Below are 20979 nucleotides of genomic sequence, written 5' to 3'. Positions count from 1 at the left end.
CAAGAGACCACAGACCCAGTGAGCATCGTGCCAGTGCTCAGAAACTCAGCACCCACATCGGAGGAAAGGAGACGTAAACCCAACTTCTTCCCAAGTTGCAGACCAGGATGTGGAGTTTCGCCTCTTGTGCCAGCCAGAACCCCAACCAGGAAGAAAACTTCCTGCCTCAGTTTTCTCAGACTTGGGACTGACTCTGGTTCTCAGAGAGTTCCTGCCAGACCCCCTCTTTCCACCCTCAATATGCATTTCCTTTGCAGATTCTTTGTTTCTTGTCAACAAGCGTCTGAAAACACACTGAGTTGTTTGTGTGCCTAAGTGGAGTAGAAGTAGTTAGGAAACCATTTTACAAACCTAAAACAGAGCCCAGGGTTAGGTCAGGAGTGCTGGGTTTTCCCTTGGCCCTTCCCAGTCGTAGATTATTGGACAAGTCATTTCGTGTGCTCTGGGCACTATAAAATACGACAGCAGGGGGCGCCTGGGAGCTCGGTCAGTTAAGCGTCCAACTCTTGGTTTCCACTCAGGTCATGATTTCACAGTTTGTAGGATCCAACCCCACGTCGGACTCCACGCTGACAGCATGCAGCCTGCTTGGGATTCTCTCTTCCTTTCTCTCTGCCCTCCCCTGACCCCCTCTCTCAATAAATAGAGAAACATAAAATAATAAAATAAAATAAAATAAAATAATAAAATAAAATAAAATAAAATAAAGTAAAGTAAAATAAAATAAAATAAAATAAAATCATAAAGTAAAATAAAATAAAATAAAGTAAAATAAAATAAAATAGTAAAGTAAAATGAAAAAGTAAAATAAAATAAAATAGTAAAGTAAAATAAAATAAAGTAAAATAAAATAAAATAAAATATAAATAAAAGACAGTGAGAATTCCTCACTGTTTGTTCTAATTACCACGAGGAGATACATATTGTTGAACTTTGTACTGGGCCAGGCAAATGTCACGCCGGAGCGGGGAAAACGGCCTTCTGAGGGACCGGAGCCCCCACTTCACATTTTCGTGGATAATTCAGGAGAGAGAGAAACAAATATTCTGATTTGCAGAAAATACTAAAATCCAGGGGCGCCCGGGTGGCTCAGTCGGTTAAACGTCCAAATTCAGCTCAGGTCACGATCTCGAGTTTGGTGGGTTCAAGCCCCACATTGGGCTCAGGTCCTGGAGCCTGCTTTGGATTCTGTGTCCTCCTCTCTCTCTGCCCCTTCCCGACTCACACACTGTCTTTCTCTCTCTCTCTCTCTCTCTCTCTCTCACACACACACACACACACACAAATAAACATTAAAAGAAATTTGTTTAATGTTAAAATCCTGTAGATAAGGAACGACTCAACGGAGGTCTATCTTGCAGCTGAACAGGTGTTTGTGGCCCCTCTCTGCTCTGACATTCCAGGGGTCCATGAGGTCGCTGTGTCTACGGTTATGGTGGCCATAGAATCCCGCTATGGCTTGCTAGTCAGAGTGCTAATGACTTGTGTGGCTCGGGAGACGTGATCCTTACTTATTTTAACAGCTAGTTGCTAGTGATGATTTCGCTGAGGACCTCAGGCTCTTCCCTACTTTGGCAGGTCTGAGTGCCACCTGCCCAGAAAGCCACCTGTTGGCTCTTCCCCACATTTCCATCCACTCACTGCGCAAACATCTTATTTGGTGGCCTTCCCGGACCATGCTTTCTAAAACAGCACCGCCCCGCCCCTCCAAGTCTCCACACCCCCTAAGCTTTCTTTATTGCTTTACATAGCACTTACCCCTCCCTGGCATAGTGTGTATTTCTCTGTGTGTATTCACGTCATATCCTTGCATGGGATGCTGCATTGTATGTCTCAACGTGACTGGACCACAGAGCTCAGATATCTGCTCAAATGTTATTCTGGGTGTTTTTATGACAGTGTATTTTTGGTGTGGTGTTTGTTTTTTGTTGTTGCCACTTTTTAACAAGATTAGCATTTAAAGTGGTAGACTTTGGGGTGCCCGGGTGGCTCACTCAGTTAAGCATCTGACTCAGCTCAGGTCATGAGGTCATGATCTCATGGTCTGTGAGCTTGAGCCCTGTGTTGGGCCTGTGCTGACAGCTCAGAGCCTGGAGCCTGCTTCGGATTCTGTGTCTCCCTCTCTCTCTGCTCCCCCCGCCCCCGCTCATGCTCTGTCTCTCTTTCTCTCTCTCTCAAAATAAATGAACATTAACAGAATTAAAAAAAAAACAAAGTGGTAAACTTTGAGTAAAGGAGATTTTCCTCCCCCATGTGGGTGGGCCTCATCCAATCAGTTGAAGGCCTTAACAACACAGAGACTGCAGACCTTGAGGAAGAAGAAATTCTGCCTCTAGACTTGAACTGGAGTCAGCTCTTCCTGACTTCCCATCAGATTTTGGACTTGCCAAGCCTCTCTCTCTCTCTCTCCCACACACAAACACACACACACCCTCTCTCTCTCTTTGAGTCCTATTTCTCTGGAGAACCCTGACTAACACAGCTCACTTACATATAATCTGTATGAGAATAGAGTCTTTACGTGTTCACGGCTCTGTTCCAGGCACCTGTCTGGCACATAGTAGGTACCCAACAAAGTATTTGCTCAGTTAATTAATGGATTAATGGGTTAGAGAATATTCCCAGCAGAATACACAACTGAAGTTCTCTGACTTTCTCATCTTTAGGATGATGGAGATGTAAAACTATTTTTCTTTTTCATTGTTTCCTGTTTGGTTATCATCTGACTTAGTTTCTTCACATTTCAGACCTTTAATTTAACCCATTTTCGGGCCTTTTCAGCTTTTATGCAAACATTTTTTTTTTTTTTTTTTTTTTTTTTTGAGCATTCAGATCATTTAGTTCTTTGTGGGTTTCCTGCCTTGTCACAGTCCAAATGCCTCAGTTCCTGCCCGGACAGTTTGGGTTAAATCTTTGCATACTGCAAACTTGAGTTAATGCAACCATCAAAAAGGAAATACAAGCTGTATGGAGCACGGGGCACTGCCTACATCACATTTTGTACCCGTCACTGCCTGCCCTTCAGATCAGCTTTCTTTTTCTTATTTAACGTAAGTCTCTGAGGCTCACTTGAGCTCAACTCTGTGAAGCAGATGTGATCAGACATGAAATGAAGTTGGGCCTGATGTCTGTGCTCGTGGCCAGTGATAGTCGTGTCTTCCCATGCTCTACCCCGGGTTTTGCATGTCTCAATGTCTTGATGGATTTGGCACAGTGGATTTTGATTTCCAACGAAAAATTTCAAAACTGGGGCGTCTGGGCGGCTCAGTCGGTTGAGTGTCTGACTCTTGGTTTGGGCCCAGGTCATGATCTCACAGTTTCATGAGTTCGAGCCCCACATTGGGCTCTGTGCTAGCAGCATGGAGCCTGCTTGGGATTCTCTCTCTCCCTGTCTCTGTCTCTCTCTGCCCCTCCGCTGCTCGTGCGCTGTCTCTTTTTCTCAAAATAGATAAATAAACTTAAAAAAGAAAAAAAAAACTGTGAAACAAAAACAACGTGAGTTAGAAAGTACATTGGTTTTAGACAGCTGTAGAAAGTCGACTAGATGCACGGTTCTCCAGAAATCGCATTCGTATCACAATCCGTGAGTGTAAGATGTGAGCACTTATCGCCTAAACCAAGAATGACTCGTGGACCCGCTCGTAACACTGTCTCAGCAATACTGGATGGAATTAGAATACCAAAGAGGATGGGGCCCCCTGGGCCTAGGAGACCCCCACGCACACAGGATTGGTTATCAGCTCTCAGCACTTTTCACTTGTCAATTTGGGCTGGCTCAGTCCCCATCAGTCTCTTCTGAGTTTAACTATGTACCATTTTCTTCAGTTTCTGGTGGGAAACCTGAGTTGAAAGAGGAGAGCAAGTGTTACTCACCGTGACCTCCGTCTTCATAGCCGTGGAGGTGCCTGACGACGGGAAAGAATTTGGGGTGCTTACATCCAGTCTTGTGTTATCTGTTGCAAACAACACTCCCTGGTAACTTCCAGCAGTGGGGAGATTTTTACACTGGCTCGAGACTGTACGTGCTGGCGATGCCTGGAATGTTAGATGGCTAGTATGTTTAATCCCTGACCGTCATATAGAACAGCCAGACGGTTTTGGAATAAGGATCCTAAAAATTTGGAAAATTTTCATTGGAAAGCCCTTCCCATCTCAGCAGTTAACACTTTGCTATGCTTACCGTCACATTATTTTTCCCAGGACGCCCAATTCAGTTACTATGCATTAGCTTTTGATTCTCTGATCTAGAAGAGGGACGGATATTAACCGGATGACAGGATAACCCACAGATAAAGTAAGAAGTGGGGAACAGTCACCCGGAAAAGAGAGTTGGATGCTAATAAAGATCTTTTGTGCAAAGTTGCACATTTTGGCTTAGAAAAAGCTCATAGATTCAAAAGTCTTTTAAAAAACTGAGAGGCATCCATCCCGGGGTGCCTGGGTGGCTCAGTCGGTTAAGCGTCAACTCTTGATTTCGGCTCAGGTCACAGTCTCAGAGTTCGTTGAGTTCAAGCCCTGCGTCAGGCTCAGCGCTGACAGTGTGGAGACTGCTTGGGATTCTCTCTCCCTCTCTCTTTGCCCTCCCCTGCTCACTCTCTGTCTCTCACAGAGTAAATAAACTTAAAAAAAATTAAAAAGGAAGAGGCATGCCAATATAAAGTGTAAAACATCCCCAAATTATTAATGCACCACAAACAACCTGCCTGCAAATGTGTTTTTGGACACTTAATACTCATTGTCTATTACAATCAATGTTACTTTGTATTCTTGTAACCTGGCGTATAATAGGTGCTCAAGGAACGTCTGTGGGATTGAAGAGCAGTGAAGCCAGCATATTTAGGCATTATTCCTCTGATCTGGGTACCAGTTCAAGTGGTTCTTTACGCAGAAGTATTCATATAGAAAGCATATGTATAGGCTATAGCCTGTAGTAAGTGCCCCTGTCTCTTGGGTGTAGGGAAAGAACGCCACTGTGAAAGGCATTTGGAGACTCAGACAAGTCCTACCTTTTGCTGGCGAGAGACCCTGGTCAAGTGAGATATTTTCTTGATATTTTGGTGTCATTCGCCCTCTTGGAAGAAGACCAAATTTTAGAAATGCATTTTTAAGCACATCCATCCCAGGAGGAAAAGAGGGCCATCTCATCTCCTGTAAGGTCCCGTGGTATCCTGTGACCTGAAGGGGACACAGGCTTTGGTGACATAGGGGGAGGGGCTAGAAGGGAAGACGTAGGAACTTGTGTGCAGGGGCTTATACGTGAAGAACACTTAGTTCTCTTTACTCAGAAGGTGCTGGTATTATTACTATGCCATAGAGTAGAAAAAAATAATATGTGCCATGAAAACGGTGAAAAATGACCTTAAAAAAAGTCTTCGGAATTAAGAGTTTAAATTTTTTGGATGCTTAGCGATAGAATTTACATATTCCACCTAAAAGAAGGAATTGTTTATATTTATGGTTAGAGACACCAAAAATACTTAGGCAGTCAGAGAAAGGAACCAACCAGAGATTATGTCCAAATGCTTCCGTACGTTTTGGGGGGCTCATTTTTCCAAGGAATTCTGGTGTGTAACTGACTAAGATAAATTTGACACCGATATCACTTAAACCGATGGACTTTTATCTCCAGAAGAAGGGAACTGAAAATAGATTAAAGACTGGTTCTCCACTAAAAGAAGTTCATTTTTTTTTTTTTTTTTCTGAACAAAGGTGAAGAAAATCCCATCGGTTTCATTGTATGGTTGGACAACCAGATAAGACTTCATCAAAACTGTTTGTTCTGTGGTTAGGTATAAAAAGAGAAGACATAGAACTTGTTATAAACTAAATGCCAGGTTTGGGAGAAGCTATCACTTCTTATCCTCCTAATAACTCTGCAAGACACAAAGTGCTGTCGTCACCTACGAGTCAGGAAATTGAGGGTCAGGGTGGTTTTATAAATTGCCTGAAGCCACACTGTTGGTAGAAAAGCCGGGATGCACACCGCAATCAGTCATTTTGAAATTTACTGGTTTTCCTACGTCACGACGTTGTCCCTCACTAGAGCTGTGTGACGATAACAATAATGGTAATTAAGAAAACAGTAATAATACAGTTTACTGGGCACCTCTTTATTATGTGCCAGAAATCGCGTGAAGAGTTTTAAGGGCGTATTCCGTTTAATTATCACAACAAACTCATGAAAAGGACATCATTTCCACTCATTTCCGCTCTATAGATAACGCAATGGAGACTGGGAGCATTTGAGGGACTTTACCCACAGTGATGGGGCCGGTAACTGGGGGGCCAGGGTTCACTTGAGCCCAGAATCCTGGCTCCTGTCATCCCCGATGCCATTAATAGAGTAGTTTGGATTGTCACACAACCAGTGTGCTCCCTTTCTGGAGGCGAGTCAGCAGAAGGAGGCAGCCCCACGTGGATTTTGCCTGTGCGACAGCAAATGTAACCGTTCGGGGCAGGTCACCCCTGTTTACCACGTTGCCTGGTTGACAAGTCAGTGTTTGCTCATGCTTTCCTTTTTCAGATACTTACCTCTGTTGCCGGATCACTGTTCAGAGGCGACAGTGCTCAGGTCGCCGATGTCAACTCCAAGGTGTTGAAATTGAGTAAGAACGCTACCGAAGGGGAGCCTGGATGCAAGGAAGGTCTGCATCGTGGGAGCAAGTTCTGCTGTCTGCCATGCTCTCCTGGTATGTGACCCAAAACATCCAGCCGTTAGCTGGAAAGTCAGGGTGAGGCGTAGCACGGAGTAATAATGGAGAAAAAATGTTTGCGGTGCTTGGTTCTCCTCTATCAGAGCATTGCTGGAAAGAGAAACAACTGGGAAATTACTTTCCGGACGCTAATGTAGTTCAACTGTATCCTGCTTGTTGGGTGCGGGTACAAATAAATACGATTTATAAATGGCAGGTGCCGCTGGAGGGAGAGCATTTCTTCAGCTGTTTTTCAGGAGCAAAAGAAGACTCATGTGTGGATATTAAAGCTTATCACAGGGGCGCCCGGGTGGCTCAGTCAGTTTGACTTCGGCTCAGGTCATGATCTCATAGTTTGAGTTCGAGCCCCGCATCTGCCCTCTGTGCTGACGGCGTGAAGCCTGCTTGGGATTCTCTCTCTCCCTCTCCCTCTCTGCCCCTCCCCTGCTTGCTCTCTATCTCTTTCTCAAAATAAATAAAAATACACTTAAAAAAAAACTCATCACAATGGGCCCGACTAAAATATATCATAGTATATCATAGTAATTGTGGGGCTCTGAAAGCAAGGGACCCCCCCACCCTTCAGAGATGTGTCTAGCAATTCCCTTCGGTTGGAAGGTCTCTGGAGCCTGCAAAATACATTTGCGTTTTCGCAGCTGCGACTCGGTGAGCGAGAAAAGCAGTGGACAAAGGCCAACAATTTTAGAACACCAGGGTTTTGAAACGCAAACCCAATTTCAGATCGGAAATCCTTCGAACACGAGCAAATTCGAAGCTTTGCAAAAACGCAGTTGTGGGGCAAGCCTGGTTTTCAACATGAGTAGAGTGGAGGGCTAGTTCCTACCGGCATGAACCCCTCTCAGCTGCACGGTGAAGGGAGGCAGGAGGGGAGAGGGAAGAGCACCTGGACTGCCGTAGATTAACACAGCCAATGAGGACCGAGCGTGGTAGGTTTCGTAGTGGGTCTTCAGGCTTCCAGAACTCCAGCAGCTGAACAGGCTTAGGTCCTGTGTCGAAAGATCCTACCAGCCTCCCTTGGGCTCCTGTCCAGTTTTTAATAACCTTCATGGAAAATCCCACCCACTTAGACTTAATCCTCTTTACATTTATTTCGTCTTCTCCAAATGGGAATAAAGAATGGCTTCCTAGCTTTTTTATACCTTGTTAAACATCATCCATGGGGCCTCTGGGTTAAGATCCTTATGTCTTTAAAGCGTAAGTTGCAAATTCAAACGTGGATAAGAGGCTCTGCGTATCAGACTGTCAAGAATTTTTGTGTTTGCTTTTTTTGTTTGATTTGCTTTGTTTCATTTTCTCTGAAGAAGTGCTTTCAGCCCCGCTGAGCTTGCTTGTGAGATAAGAACTCTCAGAAACCACGACTGGAATGTAAATTATCACTAACTTTTTAAGAAAGAAATTTGGACACACAGAACAAAAAGTTGAAAACGTTCGTGCCTACTGTTACAGTAATAAATTTATGGGGAAAAGGTCTTTAAAAATCATCAGACATAGGGGCACCTGGGTGGCTCAGTCAGTTGAGCGTCGACTTCAGCTCAGGTCATGATCCCGCAGTTGATGAGTTCAAGCCCCGCATTGGGCTCTGTGTTGACAGCTCAGACCCTGGAGCCTGCTTCCGATTCCGTGTGTGTGTGTCTCTCTCTGCCCCTCCCCTGCTTGTGCTCTCTCTCTCTCTCTCTCAAAAATAAATAAACATCAAAAAAAATTAAAAAGTAGTCAAATGTAAAGGAAAATATTGTATGCATGGCATTTCATTGTGGTACCCTGTGATGTGGGATCGGTGAAGTAAATCTGGGAGTATTCAAAAGTTAGAATGTCTCAAGCAAATATATCATGTTTTCTCATATATTTCTGACATGAGCCTCAAGGTGTAAATTCCCTGAGGGGATTTCTCACTGATCTGTCGGTTGGATTACCCGACTGTCTCTGCTGCATCCCTAAGAATCCTGGGCGGTGACGAATGCACACTGATCCGCTGCCCTTCCTTCTCCCGCCTGTTGAATTGTAGGCTTATCGCTATTCACATTGCTTCCAACTCTTTTTATGCTCATGGGTGCTGTGATATTCATGTGTAATTTAATCAACTATTATATAAACCCATGCTATATGAATACGGAGAAAAGGCAGATTTTATTCCTATGAAAACTCATTTCCATGTTTGCAGGATTTCAGTAAAGGCAAGTTGCTGAAAGAATTGTTGATGAACGAGATGAGATCAAAGTCAATGGAAAAATCACAAGTCCTTGAAAGCTTTTCGTACAAATTACTGGTATCTTGAAGGTTTTATTTCCATCAAAAAGAGGAAGAAAAGAAAAAAGGGAGGGAGGGAGGAAAGGGAAGAAAAACAAGAAAGGAGGCATTTTGGATGTCACTTACATGAGGAAGAATCTGGAATTATAACAACTTTTTCTGTGCCATCAGACTGGGAAGTCATTATATAGTTATGTTTCATAATTTGAAATATTTACAGTATTTTTTTCAATGATTCTGTACGTGAACTGACTTTTGATTGACTGATCAAAAAGCCATCCCTTCACCATATCCGATAAGAAGGATTCTGTGGTACACTGAATACATCACCCACACACACACACACACACACACACACACACACACACCGCATGCACATATACTCGCATGTACGTGTGCGTGCATATGCGTTAAGAACACACCAAAACGATAGTGAATCTCTCGGAGTGGTTGACATATAGGTGCTTTTTAGACTTCCCTAACTTTTCCAAAGTCTCTACGGTGAGCAAGTGTACTATCACTTTCAGAAACGCATGTATTTTAAAATCTGATTTGCAAGAAAACAACCGCTCACTTTTGATACTTTGATCAATTTAGGTTGTATACATCGGAGGAGAGAAAACTCTGGGTTTCTTGTATGCCTGTCATGCCCTAGACCTTGGGCTGGGCATATTGTGCAAGGTAATCCGCTAGGGAGGCTGATTCGTTTAGAAACCAGTATAACACTACCACTGGCAAGCGAGGAAAATTGAACTTTGGCTCAGTTTTCTTAAGCATCCCTGTGATGTTATACAGCACTGTATTTGAATTTGAAGTTGGTTCTGGGTTTTCACAATCGGTTTATTTTTTTCTATCGGCACACTATTGTCTTAGTTTATGATAATATCACCCATGTTTAAATTGCATAATTTGCGTATGTAGTATTTTGTTTTATCAGAAAGAATGCTATCGTGTTACTAAGAAAGTTACGTATCCAGGAAAAATAGCTTAAATTATTGTTGCTGTGCACATGTGTGTGGCAGACAGACTCTGTTTATTCTTTTAATTTTTTTAATTCTTTTAATACCATGAATAATTGGGGTCACGAGTCCTGCTTCCTCTTAGATTTTCCTTCTCTAGCTCTTGCCCAACATAGCACTTACCCCCATGTTTTCCCCAGAACACTTACCATCACCTGACATCATATGCTTACTTGTGCATTTTCTGCTTCTTCCCTGGAAACACGGAGCCCCTGAAGATCTAGGCTTTGTCTTGTTTCGTGCAGCATCTCTGGCTCCTAGAAAGTGCCTGGCACACAATAGGCATTGAATAAACACTTGTTAAATAAATGAATTTTCAGGAGAAAGCATGGTTGTATAAAGCTTACTAACACCGATACAGTGACTCACTTTATTTGTAAAGGAAATGTGAATATTATTCACGATTGTGTGTACTGAGATAAAAAAAAAACCTGATGATAAATGTTGTAAATACGTTCATGCCTTCCCATCCAAACGTACTCTATCCCTTAATGGCAAAGGAACAGAAAGAAATTGAATGAATTTCTGACCTCCTTGCAAAAAAAGTTGCTAGAGGCATTTCTTCAAGTGCATTTGGTCATCGTAAGCTTTTAAAAAAGATATACTCCTGGGGCTCCTGGGCGGCTCAGTCGGTTGAGCGTCTGACTCATGGTTCGTGAGTTCGAGCACCATGTCAGGCTCTGTGCTGAGAGCTCGGAGCCTGGAGCCTGCTTCGGATTCTGTGTCTCCCCCTCTCTCTCTACCCCTCCGCAGCTCATACCCTGTCTCTCTCTCTCTCAAAAATAAATAAACAATAAAAAAATTAAAATACATAATCCTATTGTGAATCATCCTATGTCTGTAGGCATATTCCTTCAGTCGCTCTTTTAGGTTTAGTCTTGGGAGCCGTCCTGTCTGTTGACGTGATTTTCACAATAACCTTCTCCCCCGTTGTGTTTGTACTTCGTTAGCCTAACAACCCTGACCCCCATTTTGTTGTCATACCTGCATGTCTCCCATGCTGTTGCGTGACTACCTTGTGTTCAAACACTCGTTCCATCTCTCTCTTGGGCAGGCACACGAAAAGCTGCCGACTGTGAAGAAGATGGGGGTACAGCATCCTGTATACCCTGTGAAGAAGGGAAGGACTACACAGACACGAGCCATTTTTCTCCCAGATGCAGAAGATGTAGAATTTGTGATGGAGAGCACGGTAGGCATCTTTCAAAGCAATCAAAAAGACCAATCATGGGGCTCCACGTAGAACCATGCATAATCCAGTTCGAAATTGGGGCCTACTCTGGTACTATGTTCGCACACAGAAGAGGGCAGCATGGAGCTGGCCGGGGTGAAGCGGGACCAGGTACCAGGCTAATCACCTGTCTACACATTTGCGGGTCAAATCCAGGCAGTTCTCCCAGAATAACTAAATACGAACCTGGTGAACAGGGTTCATCCACTCCGATCAACATTGCATACATTTTTTCGCCACCTTGATTTATGCTCTTGTCGTGGCCCTCAAGAGCTCAGAAGCCTCCTGATACAAGGACAGAGGAATCCAGAGGTGCGTGGGATGCTCCCCGTTCTTTGAGGATCGATTTTGTCCTGATAATTCCAACGGGGGACCTGAATTTTTACGACCGTCCCAATCTATTGTGAGAACCTAGATTCAAATGTGACAAATACTCCCAGTTTCATTTGATATCAAGAAATCTCTGGACATAAAGCTTTCCTTGGCCCCACGCAGGCTCTAAAGCAATGTTTCTCAACTGTGTTTGTACATTAGGGTCACCCAGGGAGCTATGAAAAATGTCAACTGTTAGGTCCCACCTCAGAGCAATTAAACAAGGATCTCTGAGTGAGGGCTTTGGCCTTGGTCTGACTGACTGGGTCTGGAGCAGGGCCTGATATTCTGCATTTCTCACAGGCTTCCAAGTGATGCCGATTGCTGCTGGTCTCCACCCCAGGCCCTGAGCAGCCAGGCTCCAGAAGAACAGGGGAACTATTTAAGCAAAAGTGAGGTGGCATTCGTTGCTGGATTGTCTGCCCACTTAAAACTCGGCTAAAATGATTTCGACTATTTCCACCTGGGGTTACCTGTTTGCCATATAAATACTCTCTGTGTTAGGGAAGATGTGCCGATTTAAGCGGTAGATCTCAAAACTTCTTGTGGCCCCTGCTCACCATTTGCAGGGTCCACTTATAACCAGCTGCTCTAATTAATGGTCTGAAAATTGGCTTTCTAGGCTTAGAAGTGGAAAAAGCCTGTACCCGGACCCAGGATACCAAGTGCAGATGTAAATCAAACTTTTTTTGTAACGTCTCTCTGTGTGAACACTGTAACCCGTGCATGATGTAAGTTTTCATCTTTCTTTGATCAAAATGCTAGAGATCTACCTGGATAGACCATGTCTTCCCAGGGGGGAAACAACACTGGCTGGGAGTCAAGAATTTGGGTTCTAGTCTTGCTTCGCCGCTTCGTTCATTCAAACATCCAGTCTCCGAACGTTGATTGAGCATCTCCTATGTGCTGGATAGTGCGCGAGCTGCGTAAGCTAAGAAATGTCCTGAGCAAGCCATGTTCCCGGCATCAAACGTCTCAGGAGAGAGGCAGAGGCAGAGAGAGTCAAGAAAAACAATGGTTATGGGGCCAACACCGTGTGTCGAACAGCAGAAGAGACTTGCGCCCAGGGTGTCATGAGTTCTACAGGAGAACCTTTCCCCTCGGCCTGGGGAGGTGGGGGGCGGGGTGTGAAGATATGACACGTGGCCAGAGTCTTGAAAGAGGAAAGAGAACATTCCCAGGAGTACACAGACGGATAGGACATCTCGAGCAGGGAACAACATCTGCCGAGAGACAGGTGGACACTCCAGAGAGCAGAGTAGCTGGCCGGGGTGTGGTGAAAAGGAGCCAGGGCCAGATGACAAAAGGTGTTGTCTTTCATGCTACAGATCTTAGTTTTGAGCCAATGGTAGAAAACCTGATGGTGCATCTCACTTTTCTTCTGATTAATTGGGTGATTTTGAGCAGAGTCAGCTAGCCTCCCTGACCCCCAGTTCCCTCACTCAGAGGACGCAGATAATACTCACTTCTCCTGTCAGCCTCACTGCTGTGACGTCAGGGTGGGTAATATGTGTTGTATATTAGCTTTTGCTTTGTAAGTTATTGTTTTGTGCAAATAGAAACGTTTAGCATTATGTTCAGGTGCCTGGCCTTAAACTTGTATTTCACCTTGGGAACGTTGGCTTGACAAGTAGGGACATGATGCCTTATGTCTCTTACTTACTAGAAAATTCTAAATTATGGGCAGTCAACCTAGCCCTTACTTCTAGCCCCACATGTCTGAGAGTGCCTCATGGCGATAGGATAGGTAGGGACTAATGTACGAAAATAAGAGGAATAATAGTGTGGGTTCACTTATGTGTGAGTTTCTTTCAAGAAGTCTAGTGCAGCATTGTAAATGTATATTCTCTTCCTTATGATTTTTAAATGTCATTTTCTTTTCTCTAGCTCACTTTATTGTAAGAATTCAGTATAGGGGTTGCCCGGGTGGCTCAGTCATTAAGTATCTGACTTCGACTCAGGGTATGATCTCACGGTTCGTGAGTTTGAGTCCCACATCAGGTAAGCTCCAGCCCCTCTTTGGGTGAGCCCCGCTTCTCTCTCTCTCTCCCTCTCTCTCTTTGTCTCTCTGCCCCTCCTGGGATTGTCTCTCTCTGCCCCTCGCTCATTTGCACTCTCTCTCTCTCTCTCTCTCTCTCTCAAAAAAGGAAAAATACAGTATAGAATGCATACAGTATACAAAATATGTATTTTTAAGTTTATTTATTTGAGAGAAAGAGATAAGAGTGTGAGAAGGCAGAGAGAGAGAGGGAGAGAGAATCCCAAGCAGGCTCTGCACTGTTATGACAGAGCCCCATGTGGGGCTCTATCTCACAACTATGAGATCATGACCTGAGCAGAAACCAAGAGTCGGATGCCTAACGCACTGAGCCACCCCGGGGCCCCAGTATACAAAATATGTTAATCCACTGTTTATGTTATCAGTAAGGCTGTTGGTTAACAGTAGGCTATTTAGTAGTTAAGTTTTAGGGGAGTCACAAGCTATATGTCGATTTTCAGCTGTGCATTGGGGGGGCTGGCGGTCAGTGCCCCTAGCCCCATATCCTCGAGGGTCAGCTGTAATAATAGTTCTAAATACCTCATAATCTCCATTCAATTTTCTTCTCACCATAACTGTTGGATGCAAATGTTATCTCTTTGTTATTGATGGGGAAACAGGCTCATGGTGGATAAGCCACTTATCCTAGCTCGCTTACTTAGGGAATCGGCTGAACCGATCTCATTCAGGCAATCTGACAATCTGACTGTCAGGGTTCGGCTGTCTGAAGAAAACCCCAAGGATTTTCCTCTTGAGTGTCCTCATCACCACTGGATGCCCTGACATCTCTACTGGCCAGCTGGGTGGGATTTCTAAGCAGTATCATGGGTAGTGCTTGTCCTCGGGTCTTTTTATAGTCCAGTGGGACTGTTTTGAAATAGTTTTTTGGCAGTTTATGATTTCAAGTTGTTTCCTACGAGTTTTAAGATCTTTGTCCATTTCATCCTTTTTCCTAATTGTCAATGTTTTATTACCTTTCTGTAATTCTTGGCAGCGTAAAGATTTTTTTTTAAGTTATCCCTTCGCTCATTGTGGGGCTCAAACCTTCGACCCCGAGATCAAGAACTTACAAACTGTGAGATCATGACCTGAGTCGAAGTCAGTTGTTTAACCGGCTGAGCCACCCAGGTGCCTCTCAACTCTTTGTCTTTTAAAACATAGTCACTCTGTAGGATATTTCTCACCCAAACATATAAATCACGTTATGAATTTGTGCCAGCGTCAGATGCTAATCTAGCAACATTTGAGGGAATATGTTTGTCAGAGATGCAAAGATAAATAAAATGGCCCTGCGTGTATAGTGTGCCGTTGCAGATGATCAAGGAGCCAGTCCACCAGGCATTTTGAATTTCCTCTGGATTCTTTCATTTTTAGGTGTGAACATGGAATCCTTGAGAATTGCACACCAACCAGCAACACCAAATGTAAACAAGGTGACTGTTTCTTTCTATGACTGTATTCTCCTTTCTCTCATCCCCCCTGTAGAATCTGACGAAAAGCCAATCCCTTCTGATTCTTTGGGAGTACTCTGTTTAACCTTAAAGATGACTTGGTTTCACGCTCAGTGCTCCATGTTTCTCCCTACAGGATCCAGCTCCAAACTTCTGTGGCTTTGTGCCCTGCTCCTGATTCTACCGTCCGCACTAGTATGTTGCTGTAAGTTCTTACTGTGTTCAAACTGCAGGATGAAATAACTTGGGAAGTAGTAATTCCCAAGAATTCCCATCTGTCTCCTGCCCATAAGAAAACTGCCAGGTAGGCAGCCTTGTTGTGTTGTTAAATTCCTGCCACTGGATGCACCCCCCTGAGACCTGATAAGAATGAGGGGTACGGCCATCCCTCAGCTACTGTTTTTAAACAATTATTCTGAAGTCCCGAATGGATATTCCCATCCTCCCTGTGAACAAGGATGTTTTCATCCAGGCCCCAGCTGAGTTGGCCAAGGACGAGAAGTAACCCTTCACTGCTCACTGAGATGGTCCCATGCATTAAGAGAATAAGAAGTGGGGCGCCCGGGTGGCTCAGTCAGTTAAACGTCCAACTTCGGCTCAGGTCACGATCTTGCAGTCCGTGAGTTCGAGCCCCGCGTCAGGCTCTGTGCTGACAGCTCAGAGCCTGGAGCCTGTTTCGGATTCTGTGTCTCCCTCTCTCTCTGCCCCTCCCCTGCATGCACTCTGTCTCTCTCTGTCTCTCGATAATAAATAAACATTGAAAAAATAAAAAAAAAAATAAAAAAAAAAAGAGAACAAGAAGGTTCTTCCTGGGCAAGCCTGCAGGGAACACTTAATAAATTCATCCTCTCTGTGCCTCCTCTCCTTTTTCAAACTCCATGGGTTTTTCTTTTAATTTTTTATTTCTCCCCCTTAATTTAAAATACTTTGGCAGTGTAGTTTATGCCAGGGCTACCGAGAAAGTCAACACGTAAGCCCCAATTGGGTATATTCGTGATTACTGCAGGAAAATCGCTCATAAAGGCACAGAACGTGTCAGGTTTTGAGAACTCTAGAGCATCCGGTTTTTCCTTCCCCATTGGAACAAATCACTGTCTCCGGTTCAGGTGAAGATGCAAAGGGTGCTTTGCCTTTGGAGACCAAATAGACACCAGCTGTGCTTGGAGATGTACCCACTCGTTTCTTGCATCTCCTACTGACTCGAAGGCACACGCACACTGAGTGTGTGTACTTAGCTATTTGTGTGAGTATGTACTTGAACTGCCCGGCATGAAATGTCACCCCGGGGCAAGCCGATGCCAACTTGCCACGTCCTCTGGCTTCTGTGTTCTGCGATTGACACGCACCCAACTCCAAGCTGGTGAAAGGGAGCGGCGGGGCCCCACGATAAGTGAGAAGCCAGCTTCCGGCTAGGCCAGGGTGTGATGAACGGATGACTCGCGTGAAATGTGACATACCCCTAGAACATTCGACCGAGGGGGCCGGGATTTCCAGAAACGGGACAATGCTGCCTCTTGGGTATTGGTCACGTTAAGTTTCAGGGAATTGCTCCCTCCTTCTCACGCTTCTCTTCGTGGGAGAGTGTGTTCGCACAGGCTTCCTGCAAGCCTGAGAACCGAGTCTAATAGAAATCTCTTTGTCTTTCAGGTGTGTTGAAACAGTACAGGAATACGAAGAATGGCCGCCGGAGATCTACAGTCTCATCTACTGTAGGTGTTGAAACGTGCATCGGCTTCCTTAAGGAAACAGAGAAAGTAGTCATTCAGCTTTTTATTTGTTCTTTTTTTTTTTAAACAAACACCTATGGTGTGTGCGTGTGTGTGGGCTAGAGGGGCATCAAAAATGAACTAAGGGGCACCTGGGTGGCTCAATCGGTTGAGCATCCGGCTCTGGATTTCAGCTCGGGTCATGATCTCATGGTTGGTGGGATCGAGCCCTGCGTCAGGTGCCGCGCTGAGTGTGGAGCCTGCTTGGGATTTTCTCTCTCTCTGTCTCTCTCTCAAAATAATAATGTTTAAAAAAGAACTGAACTGAGATATGGTGCCCAGTTTATAAGAAGCCTCGACACAAATAACGTAAGTATGAGAATGTACTCAGCGTGAGTTGGAGAGAGAACGTGGCCAAGCTTCTGTGTTCTGCGTTGGTGTTATCCCTGCAGACGCACTGCGGACAGACGTTCTTTACGAGAGCAGGGACTCATTATCCGAGCCCCGGGCACACAGAAAACTCTGAAAGCCTGTCGCAGAGGCACAACTCAGCTCGCTCCAGCCACTTGTTACCTTGTCTCTCACCATATCTTTTATCAACGTGGATCAAAGCATTTCAGATAGCAAAAGATACAGTGGGGAGAGAAAACAGTTCACTTGATGAATGATGATTTCCATTTGGGGTCAGGGCTCGGTGAAAGTCGGGGTTTATGAAGTAGTTTCAACTTAAACCATTTTCTCAGGTCAAAAAGAAGATTAGTAACTGTAAAGGAAATTGTAGAATAATTATGTTTGTCATGTTTATTCTCACGAGTCTATATGAAAAAATCATCTCAGCACATTCCATGAATCCTTAGATTCCTTGCCTGCCTAAAAAATAAGCTAATATTCCTTAGTTTCGGGCAGCATAAAACTTTGGATGGTGGGAGAATCCTCCTCAATCATGTAATCTAGCTAATTTTATACATCAAGCTACTGATTGTACCTCCTTTGTATTAAGGAAGAATTAGTTACATGTAGAATATTATATACAAATATATTTTTATTTATCTTGCTCCTTCCCTCCCTTTTTCTTGTCCCCTCAGGAGAGTATCCCAATGAATTTCGCAGGTAAGGCTTCTGTCTTTTCATTTCATGGAGATGGCTTCCTTAGGCGTTTACGGGCTAATTTCAGTGACATATCGCGAGGTCTTACTCCTCGTTAAACACAGTCCTTCCTGCTCACCGTCAAGTGTTTATCCGACAGTGTGTTTCAACGTATAACTAATACTCACGGTGAAAACTGAATTGGGTAGCAAGAAGACAGTATATTCTGAGGCTTAAGAGAATTTTCCTCCATAAACTGGTTTTTATAGAACGCCTGCTTAAGTTGACCTAGCGGCCAAATCAGCTGAATTGCAGACTCTGTTATTAGTGGTGTATTCCTGGTTCTGTAATAATATTCATGATTCTGTTCAGTCCTGCTCCTTGGCCTGTGAGTCAGAGAGAAGATCATAGAGTCTTGCCTGCCATTGAACTTTGTGGGTCATTGATCATCCAATCCATAGGGAACGTCAGAGGTGATCTCTCCCAACGCTCTTAGTTTATAGCTGAGAAAAGAACATGTACCGAGATGTTACGTGACTTGCCCGGGTCATCGAGCGCACTACTGGGGTCACGGGAGGGGTGGGGTTTTGTTTCCCGCCCACCCCCTCCGACCAGCTCTCTCGATCTCTAGGACTTAACGAGTATCTTTAATACTATTGGAGGAGAAGTAAACATGGTTTTCTATGAGCATTTCATCTAGAGAAACCAATGTTTAGAGACTGTCCTCTATTTTGCAGACATCGACTTGAGTAAATACATCAGTAGCATTGCCGAACAAATGAAAATAACTCAAGTCAGAGAATTTGTCCGCAAGAACGGTATCAACGAAGCCAAAATAGACGAGATCAAGAACGACAACCTCCAAGACACAGCTGAACAGAAAGTCCAACTGCTCCGGAATTGGTACCAGCTCCATGGGAGGAAGGGCGCATATTACACTCTGATGAAAGGCCTCAGGAAAGCCAATCTCTACGCTCTTGCCGAGAAAATTGAAGATCTGATCCAGAAGGACAGTGCGGGCTAACTTGAGAATGGAAACTGCAAACACGAAAATGAAAGACAAAGCCTGGCTGAATGTGAAAAACAACTCAGTTCTGAGTATCTACTAGTCCATACAGAGCAAAATGAGCGTCGGAATGAGTTCTTAATCGCTGTTGACCATCCACACCGTTCGCGTGTTTACAGGGCGTGTTTACTTTTTCATTCGTTAGGTTCTAGAGCTAATATATTTACGGGTTTGGAGGGTCTCATGATTCTGACTTGAAGGACATTGGGAAGACAGAGCCGGTTCAAAGTAAATATAGTAGCATGACTTGTGAACAAGTGTGTGTGCAGAGGAGAAAAGATTGGGAACACACTCTCGCGTCTAAACTCGAGTCAGAGGGTGTGGGTGTGAATGGCATCCGTGCATGTGAATGCAAATGTCTATCCCTAGGTTGATTCCCCTCCATAAATCAATAGAAGCTGTGAGTTTGTTGCGATGTCACAATCACTGAAAAGACCACTTCGCCTGTACCTTTACCTCCGTACTGACTCTAGAGATCCCATTGTTTTTGTAAACTTTCCACTCCGAGAAGAATATTTGAGGAAAGTTTGCATGTGCTCTGAATGTTTCTATCTCAAATATCTTTGTACAGGTTACTGGCATTTCCTTGTGAGGTATTTCCATGTTGAATTCACACAGAAAATGCAGACTGGATTATAACGCTTGGATATTTCCTATTCGTCCGTACGCCATTTTTCTGCATCGGGATGACTCACTCACTTCTCAGGTGTCAAAATGTTTCCATCAAGGAAGGACTGCTGGAGCTTTGTTGCCTGTCCATTCTCTGCCTGATTGGCCTTGTTTGCCAACACGCTCTCCAACCCAGAAGTGCGGCCTAAGAAACCCTTAATGATCCGCTAAAAGCCGCTTAATGATCTATCTGCCCATAGAAACTTCTGGCCTGCTTTGGAGAGACTAACTGCTGTTACAGAAGGTGGCGTTGTGGTCTTTCAAGGACCCACGTCTACCACCGAAGATGATAATGTAGATTCCTATCTTGTCCTGTTCCTCGAAAAATGCTCAGTGAGGCTGCACGTGTCCTCTCTGGCGACAAGCCTACAGACGCAGCTCAGACACGGCAAAAGGGTGAAATCATCCTCAGGTTTTAGGAAGGCTCTTGTTACTCCCTGCAGCTTCCGAGACAAAGAAGCCCGCCTCCCCGCTGCTCCTTCCTTTTACCTGTAAACACTTCCGAAAGTTCGTGTTAAATATGAATTTTAATAAACGCTATTTATATGTAGGTAGATGTAAATCGAAGATAGTGATAAACTGAAGCAGATATTTACAACCACCTAAAGAGCTTCCATTGGCAAAAGATCTTTTTTTCTTATGTTTGGAAACAAAATATTTCATTAAAATCCTGTTTTTGGCAGTTCTGGTTGTCTCTTTTGTGGTTAAGGGCTTGCTTTCTGTTTGGGTTTTCCTGTGCTCTGACTACTGCTAAAGGTAGCCTGTGTATGAATCTCTAATTCTCTCTTGGATCTCTCCGAAAGTACTTCCTTTTTTTAAAGTCCTCCTAGTAGTTAACCGCCCAGAGGATCTGTCCCAAATAGTACATAATTGTTTGTTATTACAAGAGGATTGGATGTGAGGCTCTGAAATGTGGATAAGAAAGTAAATATTTCAGGGATGCCTGGGTGGCTCAGTCAGTTAAGCGTCCGACTTCAGCTCAGGTCATGATCTCACGGTTTGTGAGTTGGAGCCCCACGTCGAGCTCTGCGCTGACGGCCCAGAGCCTGGAGCCTGCTTCGGGTTCTGGGTCTCCCTCTCTCTCTCTGCCCCCCCCCCAAATAAATAAACATTAAAAAAAAGAAAAATGTTCTACCCTGCATACTTTCCATTCTGGCTACTTTGTGACCACTGGATTATCTCTCTTTTTTAATTTAATTTTGATAATATATCTTACTTAATCCCATTTTTCCCAAAATATTCTTATTTCAAGCTGTAATCTATATAAAAAGTTCTGATGAGATAGTTTACATTCCACATTCATTTTTCATACTAAAACCTTCCAAACCTGGTTTGTATCTTATTTATTATTATTTTTTTTTTATAATTCTCTCTCTTTTTT

The 20979-nt window shown here is 44.1% G+C and overlaps 1 protein-coding gene across 3 annotated transcripts in view; it reads left to right on the top strand.

Annotated features, from left to right (window-relative positions):
* Window positions 1-20280, top strand: part of FAS (Fas cell surface death receptor) — a 28545-nt gene extending 8265 nt beyond the window's left edge. Inside the window, exons 2-9 of one of the 3 annotated variants that reach the window (XM_060642966.3) lie at window positions 6524-6689; window positions 11034-11171; window positions 12205-12313; window positions 14995-15053; window positions 15208-15276; window positions 16719-16825; window positions 17863-17887; window positions 18601-20280. In XM_060642966.3, coding sequence (XP_060498949.1) covers window positions 6524-6689; window positions 11034-11171; window positions 12205-12313; window positions 14995-15053; window positions 15208-15276; window positions 16719-16825; window positions 17863-17887; window positions 18601-18887 — 960 coding nt within the window. In that variant the 3' untranslated portion in view covers window positions 18888-20280. Of the gene's footprint in view, window positions 1-6523; window positions 6690-11033; window positions 11172-12204; window positions 12314-14994; window positions 15054-15207; window positions 15277-16718; window positions 16826-17862; window positions 17888-18581 lie in introns of all 3 variants that reach the window. The other 2 variants (XM_060642967.3, XM_060642968.3) reach the window with 2 other exon arrangements.
* Window positions 20281-20979: the final 699 nt, after the last annotated feature.

The sequence above is a fragment of the Panthera onca genome, chromosome D2 (genome assembly GCF_046562875.1).
Source record: "Panthera onca isolate mPanOnc1 chromosome D2, mPanOnc1 haplotype 2, whole genome shotgun sequence".
Lineage (NCBI taxonomy): Eukaryota > Metazoa > Chordata > Mammalia > Carnivora > Felidae > Panthera > Panthera onca.
This window is presented reverse-complemented; position numbering and strand designations above follow the sequence as displayed.